This window comes from Drosophila virilis, chromosome X, assembly GCF_030788295.1.
Source record: "Drosophila virilis strain 15010-1051.87 chromosome X, Dvir_AGI_RSII-ME, whole genome shotgun sequence".
NCBI lineage: Eukaryota > Metazoa > Arthropoda > Insecta > Diptera > Drosophilidae > Drosophila > Drosophila virilis.
The window spans coordinates 8,984,580-9,001,732 of NC_091543.1; the positions used below are offsets into that span (position 1 = coordinate 8,984,580).

At 43.8% G+C, this 17,153-nt stretch overlaps 1 protein-coding gene across 6 annotated transcripts in view; it reads left to right on the forward strand.

Annotated features, from left to right (window-relative positions):
- Ten-a (tenascin accessory) overlaps nt 1-17,153 on the forward strand; it is a 289,872-nt gene that overhangs the window by 225,373 nt on the left and 47,346 nt on the right. For 5 of the 6 annotated variants that reach the window (XM_032440757.2, XM_032440759.2, XM_032440760.2 and 2 more), the window contains 6 exons: nt 3,621-4,886; nt 5,777-5,971; nt 8,251-8,460; nt 10,763-10,948; nt 15,072-15,218; nt 15,289-15,496. In XM_032440757.2, the coding sequence (XP_032296648.1) occupies nt 3,621-4,886; nt 5,777-5,971; nt 8,251-8,460; nt 10,763-10,948; nt 15,072-15,218; nt 15,289-15,496 (2,212 nt within the window). The remainder of the gene's footprint in view (nt 1-3,620; nt 4,887-5,776; nt 5,972-8,250; nt 8,461-10,762; nt 10,949-15,071; nt 15,219-15,288; nt 15,497-17,153) is intronic. The other variant, XM_032440758.2, reaches the window with a different exon arrangement.

Below are 17,153 nucleotides of genomic sequence, written 5' to 3' on the forward strand. Positions count from 1 at the left end.
CATTTTGAGAGGATTTTCTTACCTAGACTCAATAGAAAACTGAGCCTCAAGAGCAGGCTTTGCCCAGGACATATACACATTTACACAACGGAAAATGCTTCTCCTTTGAAGCAGTTGAAATACTTTTTAATAGCTATAAATAATTCCAATTAAGTTATGTGCCCATATATAGCAGAATATGGTGAGAGTTGTTCAACTGAGAGTTTCTTCAACTTCTATTTGGTTTTGTTGTCCGTTTTGCACCAAACGACCGGGCTTAAAAGAGACTTTCAGTTAGGGTATAGCCGCACTTCGAGTACATGTCGTTTGTTGCCAAACTGTTTCGACCATTAAAACTTGCGCCAATTGCCAAAGGAAAAAAGTATTTTTCAAAGAATATTTCAATTAAAATGACGCAACACGACATTTGTCGCTGACAGGTAGCAGCAGCAGCAGCAGCAGTAGCAGCAGCAGCAACTATTCCAACAGTCAGTCAGGGCGTGACCTCTAGCTCGCCGCTCCCCCTACCCGTCCTTAGCCCTCTTCAGCTGGCGCCGTAACAAGTTGCTAGAGGAAAAGGTGTGCGCTTGTCGTTTAAATAAATTATTTTTCTTCAAGGAAGTGCAATTAAGAAAACGCTTCATAAATTTTTGTAACTTTGTCCTGGACATGGCCAACTTTTGCAACCCTTTGCTATGTCCCTCTCCCTCCTCTCTCCATCTCCCTTTCTCAGTCTCCCTCTCACTCTCTCATTAGCTTGAAGAGCCATTTGCTGGCACTTGGAGCACGTAGATTCAATTAGTTGATCTTAACGGCTCGCATTTCCGGTTCCGCTTATTGCGTGTGACCAGCAAAAAAGAAAACAAACAAAAATTCACTAATCGAATTCACACACCCTTCCATACTGTTATTTTTCTCGGGGCTTAGTTGATGGCTAAATATAAATAACGACTTGACATTAAAAGGAGTGTCCTGCGTCCAGTAACTCGTCTGTCGATGTCCTGTGCGCGGCTCTGTTCTGCCAAATTGAGTCGTTGTCAATTTTATGCTGCTCCCCGCACACACACACACACTCACACACACAAATTTATCGACTTTTTCCACACTCCCAACCCCAACCCTCACTCTCGCTAAATATCCTTGGTAGGGTTGCTCATTTCGTGGTCGGCGGGGGCGGTCCGGCGTGTGTGATGTGCTTCCTATGGCTTTTGCCACAAATTGTAATCAAATTTAATTGGTGCTGTGTTACAGCCCCCACCTCACCCTCTTTTCCAACAGAGGCGCGGAAAAACTGTGCCGAGCTATGTTTTTTTTTTTTCGTCTATAACCACTTTCCCCACCCCTGCAGTCACCCTTCAACGGCCACTTCTTCAATTTGTTTGTCTACTGTTTTGTTTGGGACCGCGCGTGTCCTTTGGCAGGCTCCAGTTCCACTTCTTGTTCCGCTACCAGTTCCTGTTCCAGTTGTTCGACCAGTTGCGAGCCACTTAAATGAAAAGCTTGTTAACTTAATAGAACTACATGCCGCTCTCCTTGCCGCCTCTCTATCTCGCTCTTTATTTATTAATGATGGGCTATATGATATACGCACACACACACATAGTGTGTATCTGTCTGTGTGTGTGTGTGTGTGCACTCCCTGCTCCTTATGTTATACGTGGCATGGGGTTGGCATATAGAATCAACTATTCAATCTTGGTATCGACTCCTACGTTCTATAGTATTTTTGTCATAATATAGTTTTTTACGTTCTTCGATTAATCGATTAATCGATAAATCGATGCATCAACATTTATTTTTGTATTCTTTGTGGACTATTTTCGATGACTGCTTTGTTATAAGTAGACTTCAATTTTAGGCTTCTCTTCAGCTTACATTAGAGAGTCTTGTTTGGCAACCGAGATAATGAAACAGGCTGGAGTTCTATGCTACCCATCAATCAATCAATCCGATTCGATAATTATAATGTCTGCTTGGAATGCAAACATGTGTCAAGGCATATCTTTTTCTCAGTGTAGGCGCCCAACAAGCACATATAGGTATACGTGCGTTCGCTTAAATTAAAAGCTCAACAGCCAAATTGAAGCACGTTCGTTGACGTTAATTTGTCGTGCCTCATATGAGTAATTGCGTATGTGTGGAGGTTCTTTGTCTATCCTTCTGCTTTTTCGGCCTGTTTGCAGCACTGTTTGTTCTTTGGGTTACGCGCATTGCCAAGAAATCGGCCATAGACAACGGCATCGACAACGGTATCGACATCATTAGGTCGCATTAGTTTACATGTTTGGGCGTTGTCAAGCAGCTGAGGCAGGTGTGGGCGAGGGAAGGGAGGGAGGTATGAATACATTTTTGTAGGGCGCCATTAGCATTCCCCATTTTCCATGCCTTTTCCCGTTTCTGTTCCCGATTCTCTCAGACGGAGGCCCATTAACATATTATCAATGCGAACCCCCAAGTCGCTTTGTCTAATTGCCTTGCTGAACATTAAAAAGAATAAACGATTTTTTATGATTGATTGGCTTGAAATTGATTGACTAATAGGACTGCTTGTGTTAACCGATTGTAAGTGCTTTCAATGTTGGCGCGGTGAGTGCTTAAATTTTCAAATGGCTAATTATAATGAGTACCAAGAGATTTATGAAAGATTGATTTATGATTGATTGATTGCTTGACTGATAGAGCATAAGAAATGATTGACAGTAAATGTAATTGATGAAAGCATATGCGATGCAAGCATTTGAACGTATCATTAAAATAATCATAAAACACAATCAACCAAGATTGAGCTTGATTGAAGACTGAGATGCGTTTAAGTTCATTCAAATTTATTTAGGGGATAGACAAACTGTGATTGCTTGCGCACACTGGTTAAATGCGTAAAACTGCATTTCAATCATGATACCCTTGCTTTACCATTTGAAATTTAGTTCAAATTTAATGCATTCCATTTGGCAAGTTGGCCCAGATAAGCGCGTGTGGAAGCGCTTGCTACGGCAGCTGGCATCGCAGCCAAAGCACATAAATCTGATGTGTTATCGATAAACGATAGCCGTCGTCCATCGATGGCAAGCAAAATGCGAACGTGTTAACAACGCGCATTTTGTGTCTACTCAGCTGTGTGTGCGTGTGTGTGTGTGTGTGTGTGTGTGTGTGTGTGTGTGGCGCATGTGGCAAACGTGCGAAAGAGTTAGACGGCGTGTGTGCGAGCGGGAAGGACACGGCATTGATTTATGGGCGAGTGCATATTAATATGGCGTTAAAATATGATGCCAAAAATTTATGTATGTGAACAAAAAAACACACACACACAAACACACACTCAAAACGTAGCAGTGCCTGCAGCATACAGCAGCTGGTGGATTCGGTGAGCCACAAGGACAGCACCACACTAAACATTATTGCCAGTGGTGCTGCTGGTGCTGGTGCTTCTCGCCCAGAGGAGCATCAGATTTATGGCGTTAAATTTAGCAGTCATGCGATTTATGGGGCCGGGTCGCACATTTGTGTCCCAGCTTGCAAATCGCAGCCAAAAACCACAAAGGACTAACCAAATGTCTCACTCTCTTTCTCTCTTTCTCTTTCTCTCTCTGTATCTCTCTCTCTCTCTCTTCCCCTTTATGTCTCCTTCACTCTTTACGCAGCAGTCAGTTCGATGAAACCGAACATGGACAGCTCTAATTGCATCCTAGTCCAAGACGTCAAGTCGCAGCCGCACGATTTGCGCGGCGGCGCAGGCAAAAGCGGCGACAACAAGGCGCAGCCGGGTGGCGCCACAGCCTATCCCACTGAGGAATCGATACAGACCAGCACCTCCGATCATGGCAGCAATGGCGGCACTGGCGGCTCCGGCACGGCAGCCGGCGCCACGGGCATACAGCAACAACTTCTTCTGCAGCAGCAACAGCCACACGCCATCAACCAACCGCTGACGCCGCTGGACGCGACCAACACTCAGCTACAGGATCAACTCACTTATGGCGGTGCAGCCGGCGGGCTCGGCCAGCAGCAGCATAATCTGTTGCTCCAGCAGCCGGGCCATCATCATCCGGTGCTGCAGCAGCAGCAGGGCATCGGTCTGAGCGGTGGCCAATGGCCGCAGGTGGTTGAGCTGAAGGACTTCAATGAGCTGTACCATGCCAATATACCGGCCTATCAATTCTGGACACTCGAGTTTCGCAACAAGCATCCGGCCTTCATTCGCTTCAACTTCACCCTGCCCTGGGGCGCCCACTTTGCCGTCTACTCGCGCCGCAATGTGGCGCCCTCGGTGACACAGCACGACTTTGTGGAGTTCATAAAGGGCGGACGACTCGATAGCCATTTGCGACATCGCCGCAGTGCCGGCAACTCGACCAATGCTAACAAGGATCTAGGCATGATTGATGTTTACGAGGAGGGGGAACAGCAGCAGCATCAGCATCAGCATCAGCAGCAGTTGCAACTGCGTCGTCGTCGCAGCAATAGCTACGAGGAGGATCTGGATCAGGCCGAGGAGGAGATGGAAGCCAGCAGCGAGGAGCAATCGCCAGCCGGCCTGGACTCAATGGAATACTTTGACCTGGAGACACTCCCGGACAACGTTAAGCAACAAAAGCCACATGCCACCACAGCTAGCCTGTCGCATACTCTGCACAAGCGCTCCGCAGCGGATGGTGGTGGTGGTGGTTTGCCCGCCCTCGACATGGATGCAATGACCGTGAATGTTTCGCTTTTGCAATATCTGGACACTGGCTTGTGGTTCATATCCGTTTACAATGATGAGCTGGTCGCCCACTCCGTTTCCCTGCTTGCCGAGGAGGCCGAGGGCGTTAGTACCACCTGTCCCAATGATTGTTCGGGGCGTGGCAGCTGCTATCTGGGCAAATGTGACTGCATTGATGGCTATCAAGGCGTTGACTGTTCCAAAAGTAAGTACCAGCACAGTTCATTCTAGACTTAAGCCAGCCTCCTCCCCCTGCCAGCCTCTGTCCCCTCTTCCCTGACCCCTGTCCCCTATGAAGCTGCAATTTAAATTAAAAACTTACGCCAAAGTTGAGCTGTCAACATCACCTGCTTTTGTTTGCTTTGGCACCCCAGCCAGACGCCCAAAGGGCGAACTGAACCCGAAACTGAATCCAAATCCAGTCGCAATACTAGAAATCCGACCCTCAGCTACTCGTATTCCTCACAGAGCAATTCGCTGGCACAGTGGAACGTTGCGCGAATTGTGTGCAGATATACAGGCATGCTTTAAACAATGTGATATATCGATAAATAATACATAAGAAATCGATAACTGAAAGTGTTTCCCATTGATAGTTACTAATGAATATATAAAATTAAAGCATATACTTTTATTTGTGTGTTTATCGATAACACTTTTGATCAACTCTCATCGATCTTTTGCATTCAGACATTGATTATGATTTTTCCATTTGTTAATTTAATGCCCAAAATCAATATTTTTATTCAGCATCTCGGCTTATCAATCAATCGATTACAAATTTAATAGCCCCGTCACTACATCATATTCATTTATTCATTTCATTTGACCTTTTTTTTATTATTAAATAAATACTTTGCACCACTGTCCCCTGAGAAATTTTTTATTATTTATGTGCAGTGTCCGCTCTGCTTCTTTTTGCCTTTGTCCGACACTTTTCAATACCAATTTTCATTTTTCTTCTCTTCTGTCCGCTCCCTCTCCCACTCCCTCTCTCTCTCACTCACACTGTCTCTCTCGTCTCTGCTGGCTACGCCCTCCATATTGCTGTCTCGCTCACACTCTTTAATTTTTGTTAAACTTGACTCTTTGCAGGCGTTTGTCCGGTACTCTGCTCGGCGCATGGCCACTACGGCGGCGGCGTCTGCCACTGCGAGGACGGCTGGAAGGGTGCGGAGTGCGACATACCGGTTGGCGAGTGCGAGGTGCCCAATTGCTCCAGCCACGGCCGCTGCATCGAGGGCGAGTGCCACTGCGAGCGCGGCTGGAAGGGACCCTATTGCGATCAACGTAAGTGTCAAGGCGCAAAAAAAAAAAAACACCCTGTGCCCCAGTGTCTACCTATCTGTGTGTGTGTGTGTGTGTGTGTGTGCTGGAGTGTTAGAATGTGTCTCTGTTTGTGTGTGTGTGTGTGTGTGTGTGTGTGTGTGTGTGTGTACTGCTGACTTGGCATAAAAATGCTAAAATTATTTATTTGCCTTGTTTGCAATTTTCGGGAACTGTTTTCGGTCCCAGGCTTTTTGGCCATGTTGACACTGGCCCGATAAGGCAGCAGCTACCACTATTGCTTGCTTAAGAGCGGGTCTGGGGCGCTGTAACAGCCGACCGCCCCACCTGCGCAGGGGCGTGTCTTGGCGACGCCAAAATATTTCAGTTATTATGCCGCCCCCACGTTTAGTTTGTGCCTGTGTATGTGTGTGTGTGTGTGTGTTTATTTATTTGTTTGCTTTAAATTGCGACAAGGGCAACAGAAAACGCTGCATACTTTCTGGGCTTAGGACCGAGGGACGAGACCGGGTCCGGGTCCGGGTCCGGGGCCGGGTCCGGTCAGCAGCCCTTGCGACAGTTAAAGCACTTGAGTTTTACTTTCGGCTCTTTAACGCTCGCTTTTTGCACAACTTCAGTTGGCAAAGCTGCCACAAAAAATTGGGCAACAACTGACAAAGTAACAGCAAAAATGTTGAGCAAAAAATTAAGTGCATAAAATATGCAGCACACACACACACACACACACACACACATGAATGCTTGTGCATGTGATTGCTTGTTGCCCACTCCAGCTGTGTGTGCGTGTGTGTGTGTGTGAGTGTGTGTGTGTGTGTGTGTGTACTGGACCCTTGGCATACAAAACAAGCGAACAACAAACAGAACAAACAACGAGAACAAGAACAACAACAACAACAACCACAACCACTAAAAGAAGAAGAACAATAACAACAACAATGCAAACATAAAACGTATAGAATCGAATTTATATGTCGAAAGCATATTTCACATACAAAACGCTCAACAAGCCAAGACGACCAAGTTCAAGAAGAAGACGAGCAGCAGCAGCGAAAGAGTGAAGAAGTAGGACACACACGCAAAAAATAAGTAACAGCAAATATATAGAGCACATTTGGGTAGGCCGAATACTGAATACCCTAGCAGACAAGTATCAGATATATACGCTCATATATATTCAGCCGATGCCATGAAAGAACGCTTGATATAATTGATGCCGACCTCAGTTCGATGATACTAAATACCAGGTCAACTTCATTAATCTTATGGCATATACATATATTTAGAGATCAATCATTTTCATAGGCATATTCGTGGGGTGTTCTAGAAAGTACGATTTTTAAAAGTAAATCTTTAAAATAAAAACATAGAGAAAAAAAGCCTGAGGCGACAATTAAAATATTTCCGTAAAATTCTAAATGATTTCTGTTATCCAAGCTCTATCTCTATCAAAGTAAAGTTATAAAAAAAAAAAACGAAAGCTAAGCTAAATATATGCATATCGCTGCTCTCAGGCATTGTTGAATGGTTTTCAAATCTTTCCATAAAATCGTGCGACTCTGGAGTTAGGGCATTAAAGCGTCAAGCATGCCGCACGGCGCCGGCAAAAGTTAGAAGCAGCGGAGAACAGCAAAAAAGCCAGCAGAAGAAGAACGAAAAAAAGAAAAAAGAAATGAAAGGCAAAGGCAAAGGCAAGGGAAAACAAAATTGCAACAACTGCGCAAAATTACCAAGTTGAACTAAACTGGAATTTCATTTTAATGACCACTTTCGTACGTGTCCAACATACTAATCATGTCATGTGTGTGTCCAAGTGTGTGTGTGTGTTTGTGTATGTGTGTGTGTGTGTTTGTGTATGTGTGTGTGTGTGTGTGTGTGACCTGACCCCGAAATTGGTGTATGCGGGCGGCATGTATCGCCATCGGTTCGTGACGGGCTTTTGTTTTGCCAAGACTGTTGCGAATCCGCCCCCTCCTCCACCCTACCCCACTGCGCCCCTGTCTTGCCGCCTCTGCCTCTGCGTGTTCTTCTTCCGCTCACTCGCTCGTAACTGTGCACATATTGTACGTTATTTTTTTTTATGCATATGTATATGTATATACGTATATGTATTTGGATGCCAAGCGACTAACAAAAACACATTTTGTATTCTCTCTCCCTCTCTGGTTCATATCCGCTTGCTCGCTTGCGCTCTCGCTTACACCCACACAACCCTCCGTCTATGTGGTCCACCCGGAACCCCCGATAAACGACCGGCTGGACCGACTGCATTTGGAATCGTGCAGATGATTGCCTTGATCCATTGTGCTCTGGTCATGGCACCTGCGTGGCCGGACAATGCTATTGCAAGGCTGGCTGGCAGGGTGAGGATTGCGGCACCATTGATCAGCAGGTGTACCAATGCCTGCCCGGCTGCTCCGAGCATGGCACCTACGACTTGGAAACGGGACAATGCGTCTGCGAGCGCCACTGGACGGGACCAGATTGTTCACAAGGTAAGTGCAATACATCAGACTCCCCCTCTACTCCCCCGTCCACCATCGTCCTCCCCCGTCCTCCTGCTCCCTGCTCACACCTCGTACAAATAACCGGAATAACAATTGCACTCTGTGCTTCCACATGTACAGATATGTGCATGTGTTTGTGTGCTTGTGTGTGAATAGGTGTGTTATTTGTATATTGTTTGCGGGTGTTACGTGTGTGTGTTTCATTTGTTTTTTGTTTTTTTTTTTTGTATTTTTTTGTTCAACAAGCTGCTTACAAATGATTCTTCAGTTCGAGCATTGAATTCAAATGAGAGCTGAAGTGGGAGGGGGCAGGAATTTGGCCAAATTGTGAAAAGTTGAAGTGGAAAATAGAAATTATTTATCCGAAATTGTGGCATCTCCCCAGATGTTGTGCTATGATCCATAAAGTTAACATTAAGTTAAGAAAACAACAATATTTTCGACGGGCTTAACTACAGTGAAGACTCTACTAACGGACATAGATAAACTTCATAAGGTTTCTATATTCCTTGATATTTCGAACAGATAATTTATAAATTGAGGGAAGGCTAGAGATAATGCTTCGCCTTAAAGTCTGGGTCTCCCACTTTCTTGAAGTCAACTTTAATGAAATAAAAAATTAAATATTGAATATATACAAATATTTTGATTTTGTATAAGAAGCTAGTTTTCCGATTTATATAACTGATACAATCGTTGGCTAAAAACTTTTGAAAAAGTAATTGTAGTCAGAAAAAAAATGAAATGACAATTAAAAACATGGTCAGGTTCAGGTTTCGGTCAGCCCATGCTGCAGCCAACAAATACGGCTAAAGATTCAATTCATGGTAAATAAAAGATATGACTTTCGGTCTAAGACCGGCTCCGTCTTAAGGCCACCTTGCTTAAGGATATATGCTGGCATATAACTCGTTATAACACTTAATCTAGTACTCAAATGGCATAAGGAATACCCCGACGACGCGTCTGTCAGCTCAATCAAATGAGAAGTTTCTCAGGGTTTATGAAACAGGAAGCGCCCCTCCTACCCCTCACCCTGTCTGGCTGTAAAATACGTTGCAAGAGAATGGGAAGGGGGGCTGTCATAAAAACAGATGACAACTAATGCAGTTATTATTTCGGGGCGTACAGCATGCGGCGTTACGTATGCTTACACATTATGATGCTTTATCACATGGACCGAATCCAAATTAGATGATAGCCATAAAGCCGAGCCTTCAATTAGGCCCAAAAAGCCGACAGGCCAAAAGCCACCACCACCACCAACAACAATAACAAAAACAACAACATCAACAAATTTACCGATTACCCAAGAAGCAACTACAACAACGACATGAACAAAAAAATGAATAAAATAAAATACTGAACGCCCCGGGTTGATAATCATTTCCATGGATGGCGGCCCAATAAAACATGCAGCTTACGATGTAACCACTCGCAAACTGAAGTTGGACTCGGCGACTAAAGAGGGTTGTGGACAGGCGGTAGGGGTCGCAGAGGGTACAGTTGGAGACAGTTTGAGGGGAGGAGGGTGATGGGGTCAGAGGCTGCCTCTCCGCTCGCTGGCAAAGGGCAAAAGGACTCGTCTTTGGGCACGCACGCCTAATTTGCTTAACTTTTTAGCACCGAAAGGCGGCAACCCTGCCGCAACCTCCCTCCACACCCCTCTGGCCAGGGGTTGGGTGGGTTGGGCGTGTAATGAAGCAGAGCTTCATAAAAATTCATTATTTATTTAATACGCAGGTTACGCCGCTGTGTGCTCGCCTGGGCAAATAAAATAAATTTACGCCTGCGACGCAGACACAGAACAAAAGTCAACGTAGCAAGAGAGAGGGGATGATGATAAGCGGGGTGCGCCGTTGGATGGGGCTGTGTCGCTTGTTGCCGCCACGTAAATGTTACATTTATAATGTTGTTTTTATGGTTCACTCGCTGGGGCAACATTTCACAGCCATAAGCCGCAGGCAACGAGTGCCAAGCGCTAAAGTAACGAGTGCAAAAGCGACGAGTAACGAGTAGAAATTTGCTCGCTTCTGCTGTTGCTTCCTGTGGGGTCGGTTTACGTTGCGCAGCACTTTAATGAATTTAAACGCACATATGTATGTACAAATATAATAACCATGCCAAGATCCACAATCCAACCCACACAAACCAGCTCCTACACATTCCCCGATGCCGTTCCCATTCCCATTCCCACTCCCATTTAATTTCATTTATTTTTATTGAATTTACTTGATGCCATTCTCACTGTGTTTCTCTCTTTTAATGTCATGCCCATTGTTGCCCACAGCCGTCTGCAGCTTGGACTGTGGCCGTAATGGAGTCTGCGAGTCGGGAAAATGCCGTTGTAATACCGGCTGGACGGGCAATCTGTGCGATCAGCTGCCCTGCGATGCTCGCTGCTCGGAGCATGGACAGTGCAAGAATGGCACCTGCGTTTGCTCCCAGGGCTGGAATGGAAGGCACTGCACGCTGCGTAAGTACCGAGCTCTACGAACCTTAATATTAAACATCTTTAAAAAAGTCAGCATACATTTTATTCAAGTTAAAGTTAAAGTCAAAGTCAAAGCTAGTCTTTGCATGTTGCAAAACTGCTTAATAAGGTTGGCTGTAATTCCCAAATGGTTGAAGCAATGTATATATTCTGCATACATGGTCACACTGTCAACTGATATTGAGGTAATTTACAGTGTGGACAGTTGTTAGACAGCTAATTATAAAATAAATGTCTGAGCTCAAGGAAAAATCGCTGCAAATGACCAAAGAATACTTTCGACCCGGGCTTGCCTTGACCTCAGCAGAAATTGCAATTGTTGCTGCTGTTGCTGTTGCTGTTGTTGCTGCTTTTGCTGCTGCTGTTGCAATCTGATGTTGCTGTTGACCATTTACAACTGACGCTCAATCGATTAGCGATGCGCCAATACAAAAAACCCGAGCAACCGCAGCTGACATTCCACATTTCACATTGAGCTGCAGCAGCAACAGCAGCAACAACAGTAACAACAGCAACAGCAACAACTGCAGCGGCAACAACTTTGTCGCGTCATGTCGCAACGCGGCAAGCCAACCAAAAACATTGCGACATTACAGTCGCTATCTCTGTGGCCCCACGCCCTGCTTTTATGCATGGCCCCCTCCTGACCCAATCGTCGGATATTGCCGGCGTTCAAATATTTTGCAGCAGTTGCAAGCAAGTCGAAGCTGTTGCTGTTGCAGTTGTTGTCATGCTTTTTATCAATATTTTTTACACTTGCGCCAAAGTATTTTGTACATGTTTACGCCATTTGGGCGAGCACTGCAAAGTGTCCTGGTTCATGCGGATCCTCTGTATGTGTGTGTGTGTGTGTGTGCAAAGGGGGAGAGGGCACGCCCTCAAAGTACTGAGCTTGACAGTTTTGTCGTGCTGATTTAACCAAGCAACTGAACAATTGTGAGCCTTTATTTTCTTTCGGCCGGGCTTATTTTGGCAACTGTCAATTAAAGCGCAAAAGCCCCGTGCACAGTCGTCCAGCGAGGGGCGTTGCAAGGGGGCTGTTTGCTGGGGGTGTGGTCGGTTGTTTGCTGCTGCTGCTGTGGGAAGCACTTTGGCAGCAGCGGTGCAGCATGATAAGTAGCTATCGATTGACAGTGATTAAAACTTTAAAAACAAACAGTCATGTTACAAAAACATTTGCTCTGTATAGAAACCAAACGGTGACTATGTGCTTGCGTGTGTGTGTGTGTGTGTGGCCCCCTGGTGACGACGACGACGACGACGACGACGACGGCGGCGACGGCGGTTCAGGCATGCATGTAATGGCATTACACATAGTCCTGCCTCAAAGGGGGCCGCGTCTACGTATGTTGCCTGTCTCTAGCTATCTCACTCACTCACAATTTCTCTCTCTCTTTCACACATACACACACACACACTTACTCTGTCGCACTCGCTCGCTTTGTGTGTATTACATTTCGTTGACGTGTGCAAAACCAATAAAACTTCCGACGTCATTTCACTCAGGCCCAGGCAGAAAGACACTTACTCCAGAACCGCCCGTCCTCCATACTTTAACCTTCCCCCCTGGCTCATGCTCACTTACAGGCGCCCCCTCTACGGCACTGGGCCACTACTGATGCCGGGCTGCTTGCAAGCCGCCATGTCGAACGCCATTCGCAATTCCCAGTGGGAACTTCCTCTGACAACATACGGCCAAAAACGTTTTGAATCGATTCAAGTGTTGCAGCAGCGCTCTGAATTAAGGCTAAGGGAGGGTCTGCAGGGGGGATTGGGGGCTTAGTGGAGCGGTAGCTTAGACGTGCGAGTCACGCTTGCACAAGCACAAAGTGCCACCCAATATCCTGGCATACACACACACACACACACACACACACACACACACACACACACACACACACATGCACAACTACATGCATGTATGTTTGTATTTTTAGAAAGTACTTAACGACTTTGCCTTCTGTCTCGCTCTGTCTCACTCTAGCTATCTTGCTCTGGCACTTCGCATACGCGACACACACAATGCGGTAAAGTTTATTGAATTTGAGCAGAGATTTGTAACAAATTACACGACTGCAATCCTGAAATCTAGATACATTTTTATGTCTCTCAATCTCAACCTGCTCCGTCTTTCTACCTCTCCCTCTTTCTCGCTCTCTCTTTCTCTCTCTCTCACGCTGACTTCCTAGCTTAGCTAGTAGGTGACATCTAATGTGGGCAAAGTTCTGAAATAGTCGTCGACATTTTATGCCGCACTTACGTTAAGTTATGCCGCATTTTCTCTCCTTTTTTTTTTATTAAAAGTCGGCGCCGAGAATTTACTATCAGTCATGGAAAATTGTAAAAAACTTTATGCATGCCAAAAATGTTTGGAAATTAGAACTATAAAAAAATAGTTTATTAATACAGCTGCCGTTCATAGTTTGTTAGTTTTAGTACATGATTTGAGCGAACAGTTAAGTTAGTTGAATTTGTTCAGGCTTGGCTTTAAAGAACTGCAGTAAATCGTACTGTAGAGTAAAGCATCTAATACTTGAGGAAAGTCGGGATTACTAATTAAGGAATCCTGAAAGTTGATTAGATAGGCACTCTGCCGTCTATAAAAACGATGCCTCCTGAGTTTCAGCTTGGGGCCATGAGGATGGTCAGAGTTGTCTAGCAGGAAATCCCCACAAATGACTCCAGTCGACTGTCCTGAGTTAAATAACTTGCTGCATCCTTAGTTTAGACTTCAACGTATCTCAAGTCAACCAGCTACTTGGCCCAATACAAGTTTTGTTAATGGTATTTGCCTTGGACTTGCAGTGGATTTTTGAGTTTCGTGCTGGCTGATACCATGCAACTTTTTGACAGATTTCTGCATGTGGAAAACTTGGCGCAGTACCTTTGCTCACACACACACTTACTCACAGCACACATAACACACGCAGACACTAACACATGCACGTGAGCTCTCATGTAAATTGTTTGTGCAAAGGCAGCGTCAGCAGACATCGTTCAAATATTGGCAGCAACACTTGACGTTATTGCCAATATGTGTACAAACGAGCACACACACACACACACACATATATGTATATATATATATCTATGTATGTATATATGTACATATCGAATGCGTGTGTGAGTCGTAAACAGGAAGGCAGTTACGACAAGGAAGTCATTTTATGCGCGGCAAACTTTTTAACATACCGGAAGTTGAGTTAGCGTCGAGGTTACCCATTTTGCAAATGACACATGTCAAGTGACATTAACTTTGCGTCAAATGCTCAAATGCTGCCATGTCATTGTTGTTGTTGCTACTGCTGTCGTGGAACAAACAAATAAACCCAAACCCAAACCCAAACCCGAACTCGAACTGAACCCCAACTCCAAACCGAAACCCCAATCCAACCCAACCCAACCAACAGGCCCATCAACGGTGGCATCTAACGTTACGTTTCGTTTGCTTTTTATGTTTACTGTTTTGTAGATTTCTCCACATTTCGTTTATGATGTTGTGTATGTGCGTGCGAAGGGCACTTTGGACCTGCCCACCCCAGCTCCTGTCCCTAGCCCAGCGTTCGACGCACTTGAGCGCGCCTTGAAGAGCAAACATTAACATTATTTTTATATTAATGCTCTTCACTCGCAGCACGTATAAAATAAAAAATAATCAGCAACAAAATGTCAACCATTCAGCGAACACAAACTACTCGTTGGTACTTGAGCGTCATCATTCAGCTTTAATCGGTTGAACTCTGCGAACCATTCACATTTTTTTACTGCCCACATTCGTTTACTACTCGTTAACTCACATATATCGCTAGTTGAAGAGGCCATTATTGCTCTCACTAATAAACTGCTCTCAGCTGTCCGCTCGCGCCAAGTGATCTTCTCTACTGGCTAATAGATTCTTCTCTTTCACCATTCAATAGTGAGATACTCTTTCTTTCTCGCTACTTGTTTTTGTTGGCTTGACTTCGTACTCGCTGCTCTCAGTTGTCGCTGATTAATAGCGTCTCTCGTTATATTTTTACTTGCTGACAAACTGTTCCTATACTGTTATTGTTGTCACTCAACTGTACAGACACTCTCTCTCTCTCTCTCTCCCTCTCACCCACAGCTGGTTGCGAGAACGGCTGCTCACGTCACGGTCAGTGCACTTTGGAGAATGGCGAATATCGCTGCGATTGTATTGAAGGCTGGGCTGGCAGCGACTGTTCCATAGCTTTGGAAATGAACTGCAAGGACAACATTGACAACGATGGCGGTAAGTAGAGTCCACTAAATACCAAACCATAGCAAACCTGAGAAATGAATGCCCAATGATAACCATATAGATGGCATGACGGACTGTTCAGATAGCGAGTGCTGCTCGCATCCAGCCTGCTCCGAGCACATCATGTGCCTCTCGTCAAATGATCCGGTTGAGGTGCTACTCCGCAAGCAACCGCCCTCGGTGACGGCCTCGTTCTATCAGCGGGTGAAGTTCCTCATCGAAGAGAACTCAGTACAGTCGTATGCGCATATGGATGAGTATAGCGAGAAGTAAGTACAATGCCAATTTTTTAGACTAGTCGTTATATCGGGGCCCTTTATGCATATATGCTGTATTACTTCCTAGTGCGCAGCTTAGGTCAACAGAGAATGCGATTGCCCTTGGGCAAAATCGAATGGATGAGGCTTTATATTGAGCAATTGTTTAATACTTTTTACTTTACGTATTATCGACTTATCGAGTTTGTGATTTACGTTTTACGTTACGATTCTTGATTTTTTTTGTTATCGATTAGCAATTGTTGATTGTCTTCAGTTCTGAGACATTCGAATCAGAAGAAGCTGATGAAGAAGAAGGATGTGTGTTAAAAGCGTATATAATACTCTACTCTATTCTTTGCTCGTATACATAAATGTACCTGTAGACCTGTCTACATTTACATGAATATATCTTTCGACAATCGTACATTCATGTATGCAACACAGAGAAGAGCTTCAGTTCAGTTTCAGATCCTGAATCTGTTCCAGATATTCGTTTAGCCATTATATATCGCTGCCTAATCTTACGTTTTGTGGTACTGCATCAACGAAGAGAAAAAGCTCAAATATTTTGTTCTATTTTATGATTTTACAAAACTTTTTATATATATATGTATATACTTTACGATATATATATATACATATATATACTTATATATCTAGATATATATATATATATATATATTTATATATATTTGATTTTTATTTATGCTTTCACAAAAGTTGTTTAATCCTCTACAAAATAAAAAATTGTTATTGAAACTTGTTTACATATGTTTTCAAACTTCAACTGAACACATTCAAGTAGTCTCAACAAATTGAATCTAATTCAAAAAAAAATAAAAACCAAAAAAAAAAAAATGCAAAAAAAAATTCAAAATACCCGCAATCACATTCCCACAATCCCTTACGCCTCTCTCCCCTCAATGAGTCTATCATTTATGCGTTGGACGTGCTACAAACTAACCTCAAAATATTTGAAAAATCTTGAAAAAAAAAAATGAAAACAGAAAGAAACAAAATGTTGAATTAACGTTTACGTTTTCGTGTCATTCACTTGTGCTCTGATTTCTATTATTTCCTCCTTATAAGTTTTTTTAGTTTCTGGCCAAAAAAAAAAAAAAAAGAAAAAATACCGATTTGGAAATAAAATACTGACTGGTCGCCCCGTGCGGCAAATTTTCTCTTAGTTTGAGCTTTTTCTTTTCTTGCCTGCCTCAAAAGTAGAAGGTACTTAAAAAAACAAAAAAAAAATAAATAAAAAACCAAGCTACATAAGCGCAAAAATTTTGTGTAATTTAATTTAGTATTTTTTAACAGCTATTTATTTTCCATTTTGTGTTGAGCTCTATTTTTCTTATTGTCATTCTTTCAAACTCTACGTTTTGTCTATTACAATATGAATGGTTCATCAAGAAAAAAAAAACAAAAACTTGTTTAAAGAAATCCAAAGCGAAAATAATGATAGCACTTCATTGAGTATGTGTGTTGTCTAGTGTTTTACCTCCTTGTGTTCGTCTAACCCCAAAAAAAAAAACGAAAAAAATACTATATATATGACAATGAAATACTAAAAATACAAACGTTTGTCCCGAAAAGTGCAACAATCACGACAAATGCAACAAGCTTAAACGATGATTGTTAATGTCTTGCGATCTATGTATATATA